The sequence below is a fragment of the Mixophyes fleayi genome, chromosome 7, assembly GCF_038048845.1.
Source record: "Mixophyes fleayi isolate aMixFle1 chromosome 7, aMixFle1.hap1, whole genome shotgun sequence".
Taxonomy (NCBI): domain Eukaryota; kingdom Metazoa; phylum Chordata; class Amphibia; order Anura; family Limnodynastidae; genus Mixophyes; species Mixophyes fleayi.
In genome coordinates this window covers 102,872,060-102,876,139 of record NC_134408.1, presented here as the reverse complement: position 1 = coordinate 102,876,139, position 4,080 = coordinate 102,872,060, and the positions used below count along the sequence as shown (strand labels likewise).

At 35.3% G+C, this 4,080-nt stretch overlaps 1 protein-coding gene across 1 annotated transcript; it reads left to right on the top strand.

Moving 5' to 3' along the window:
• The first annotated feature begins 817 nt into the window (after positions 1–817).
• LOC142096998 (gamma-crystallin M1-1) lies at positions 818–2,708 on the top strand. Its single transcript, XM_075178607.1, has 3 exons — positions 818–902; positions 1,225–1,467; positions 2,377–2,708. The coding sequence occupies exons 1-3, from the start codon at positions 894–896 to the stop codon at positions 2,656–2,658; spliced, it is 534 nt and encodes a 177-aa protein (XP_075034708.1). The 5' UTR covers positions 818–893; the 3' UTR covers positions 2,659–2,708.
• The last annotated feature ends 1,372 nt before the right edge of the window (positions 2,709–4,080 follow it).

Sequence of the window (4,080 nt, the reverse complement as noted above, 5' to 3'; positions counted from 1 at the left end):
TTGCTGACGATGAAGAAGAATTTCACCTTCCAACATGAAAACGATCCACAGCACACATACAAGTCAACCAAGGAATGGTGTCAGTAAGGCATGGTCAAAGTCTTGGAATGGCCCAGTCAGCATAGACCTCAATCGTATTGAAAACCTGTGGAAGACTTAAAGAAGGCTGTCCATAGGAGAGCCCTATGCAATTTGATGGTCTTTCAATTTTTCTTTCAGAGTAAGATAGAATTGCAAAGTCTTTTTTTTAAGAGAGGGATTAAGACTTATTCAAAAAGATGCACTGCAATAATAAAAGCAAAAGGTGCTTTCAAAAGTATTAATTTTGGGTTGTACACACTTGCATAACCAGGGTATTGCAGGTTATTTGTATTTAATGTTTCTGAAAATATTTCTATTATTTGCCTTTCACTTGAATTTTGTTGTTTGCATATTAAAGGTGGAAAACGATCTGATATGTTTAATCTTGATTTTAGGCTTTACATCACACCTGCAATTTTAATAACTGTGTGTAGAATTTTTATCCACTGTAATTCTTCATCTTACGATTGTGTACAATTTGTAACAAAATGAAAAGGTGATTCTAACTAAATATGTATTATTCTGGGAAGAATCCTTGTCACACTTCCCAAAGAGAAGATAATGTCCATGTATCAATTACTGCCAACATTTCTGTTAAATGGAGCCAAAATGTAATGTCAAGTTGACTAAACATTTAATGAAACTGACAGTCCAGTGAGAGAAGCATTACAGAGAAAGACAGGAGAGTAAATCATCTTACTAAACAGAAATAGACTGCCTTTTGTTCATTTTTTCTGCAGATACAGCACAGGAGCTAGCACATAAAAGGCTTTCTTTCTAGCCACACATCTGAGGAAGCTACAGCTGCAAGAATGGGGAAGGTAAACAAAATAGTTATGACTAATCTACTAATTTTGATATGCATTTATGTACTTACAAACTAAATTGTCATCAAGACTCATTTTAACCCAATGCATAGTTGTAGGAGTTTCCACTGACCCTAATTGGAACTTTTATTATTAATAATACAATCAGCGGACTTATTTGAGTTTCCAATGTTGACAATTGGTAATGTATGGCAGATTGAATATATTGTGCATACATTAAACCACATGACAAAGTAAAATAAATCCAAATGATGTTACAGTGCATAGGAAGGCTTAATATTCCATGGTTATCCATTGTTTTCCTTTTCAATTTTAGATCATCTTCTATGAGGATAGGAACTTCCAGGGTCGTTCCTATGAGTGCAGCAATGACAACCCTGACCTGCAACCTCACTTCAACTCCTGTAACTCTGTCCGGGTAGAGAATGGCTGCTGGATGCTGTACGAACGCCCCAATTACATGGGACACCAGTATTTCCTAAAGAGGGGAGAGTATCCTGATTATCAACAATGGCAGGGACTTAATGACTCCATCAGATCCTGCCGCCTAATCTCAGAAGTGAGTTGTATTTTGGGTGCTTTTTGGTCAATAATAAAACTGTGGTCTCAGAACGTTATGCCTGGTCAGACTTTAATAATTCCATAAATATTTTTTTTTAGATTTAAATGTAATGGCTAATATCAAGCTCATTGTATTGTTGTATAAATAACTTCCAATTATGTAGTTAATATTATGAATTATGGCAAAGTAATTAATAACTAATTTTTCCAAATATATTTTGTCGCAAAAAATGTTTATATATAAAGCATAGATTTCTATTATAATCATAAGTTTAAAATCTTCTCCTAGATCTGTTTCATCCAGCTAATTGATGGGACTGCTTTTATATTTTGCTGCCTGGAAAATATGCATATTGTAACATTCAGAGTAGACCTATACTTCCAATAGTTAATAAAAACACCTGTATAATTTAAATCACTATCTTATTTTTTAAAGTAACTAACACCTCCTTTCTTTACTAAATCTATAAATTATTGTTAAAATGCACCCATCATCTGAAATCATTAAGAGCAGCCATTTTGTGAGCTGAACCAATATTCATGAGAATACAACCAATTGATTCATTTGAAACTAATGACAGCAGTAAGCAATAACTAAGATTCTTTTTCATGGATATTGATTCAGCAAAAAAAATGTTTGCCTTCATTGTGGGTTAGCCATGTATGCACATTAATTCATTTTAATTGATAAATAGCTTTTAGCAAATGGGAAATTCTGGTATCAAAATAACAAGGTTTCTTCTTGATTAGTTATTGATTAAACCTGATTTTTAGGGTATATCAGTATCTTTGTAAACTGGTGGCAAATAGTGCCAGATATAACTGGTATGATAATATAATTATCCATGATGTGTTTACTAATTCGTTTTAAAAAAAAAATCTGTATTATTGTTGTTTGTCTTCATAGCATCTGGGATCTGGAGTTCATAAACTCAGAGTTTATGAAAGAGATGACAGCAAAGGAGAAATGATGGAATTTCTGGAAGATTGCCCAAATGTGTATGATCGTTTCTGCTCCCATGAAATCCATTCTTGCAATGTACTGGATGGTCACTGGATTTTCTATGAGCTTCCCAACTACAGAGGCAAGCAGTACCTGCTGAGACCCGGTGAATACAAAAGGTTCACTGACTGGGGCTCCTTAAGTGCAAAGGTTGGCTCCTTCCGCCGTGTCTTGGAGCATTACTAAAATTTCCAAGTGTTTTCCTAACTTAATAAAAGGAGGACAAGCTACTGCATATGCGTATGGTTTCATTTCTACTGTTCATTAGTGTAGTATATAATATCAGAGTAAGATAAAATATGATACACATGGGAAATAAAAGTATGTGCCCTCTCGATCTGTCAAGCTAAAACAAGAAATTGTGACTATTAAAGGATTTATACCATCAAATGCTAGGTGCCAATTCACCATAAACCATAGTCTATATTATGAATACTGTTACCATCAAGCTTCCTGTTTTAGACTGATGGCACATAACTTGTTGGGGGACATTTATGAAAATCAGGGCAAATTTACAAAATAGTGCTGTTATTCATGGTAAACTAATAAATATCTGCAATTTTTGTAGTATTTTACATGGAATAAAGTACTCACCACTGTATATTACATGGATATTAGAAGTCACAAAGTTCTATGGCCAAGTGCTGTAATAAAAACCACAAATGTGACTTCTAATATTCATTGTAACTTACAATAGGGGGGTTGAATGCTGCTTTTATCCAGGACAGTGGAACATGGTAAGACTGGCAGAAGGGCACTGCACTTACCGGGTGCCCCGTCAATCTGTCTGCTCAGAGGAAAAAAACACTTTAGTGCATGCACCTTCCCCCTTCGTCACCTGTTCAGAGTAAGGGTTGGAATGGTTACCTGGGTGCATAGTGTGGCACATGCGCATTGACGCCACAAAGGGACTTCAAAGGACATGTGCAATTTTTAGGCAGGGGGGGGGCACTGGAAATGTCAGCGTCAGCCCTGCCTATAATACGCAAGCTTTCCTAATGAACACAAGTGATGACATCAGTGCCCACATACAATGAGAGATAACTTGAGAACTTACAGTTTTTATATACATTATTTACAGAAGTAACATAATTTGTGTATTATACACTTTTTTGCACAGGCACCTAATCATTAGTTTTTTCAGAACTATCACTTTTTATGTTTTAAAATTTTAAAACATGTCCTCAACTAAAAGTGCACAAATCATAATAAAGTATAATACTGCTAAATTAAAAGCTTTAGCAATTCTCTACAAATTGCAATTACAATTAGATAATTAGAGCAAAGAAAATTACATTTTATTATTGTAAAATAAGTCTCCTTCAAGATAAAAAGGACTTGAGGAAGAAGTCCAATCAATCCAAGCTCTTTGCCACTTCTTAAAAAAAAATAGTTTACCTCATGGGGAGGGTATTCAATATGCCGCAAAGTGGAACCTGAATGGTCATGAAAGGCACTCCGTGGCAATGTAACATTTTACCTCACACCCCATACAAGTGAGCGGTAAAATCTGTGATGTTCAGGTACCGTTGTACCTGGAAATGAGCGCAGCCGGATATCGCCATAATTAACCCCCCACCCCCAAGTGACACAGATGAAATAAGTAGC

Bases quoted from the DNA above. Each gene is read 5' to 3' on its own strand.
- LOC142096998 (XM_075178607.1), top strand. The intron at 1,468-2,376 runs GTGAGTTGTATT...TTGTCTTCATAG, and splicing joins CCTGCCGCCTAATCTCAGAA to CATCTGGGATCTGGAGTTCA.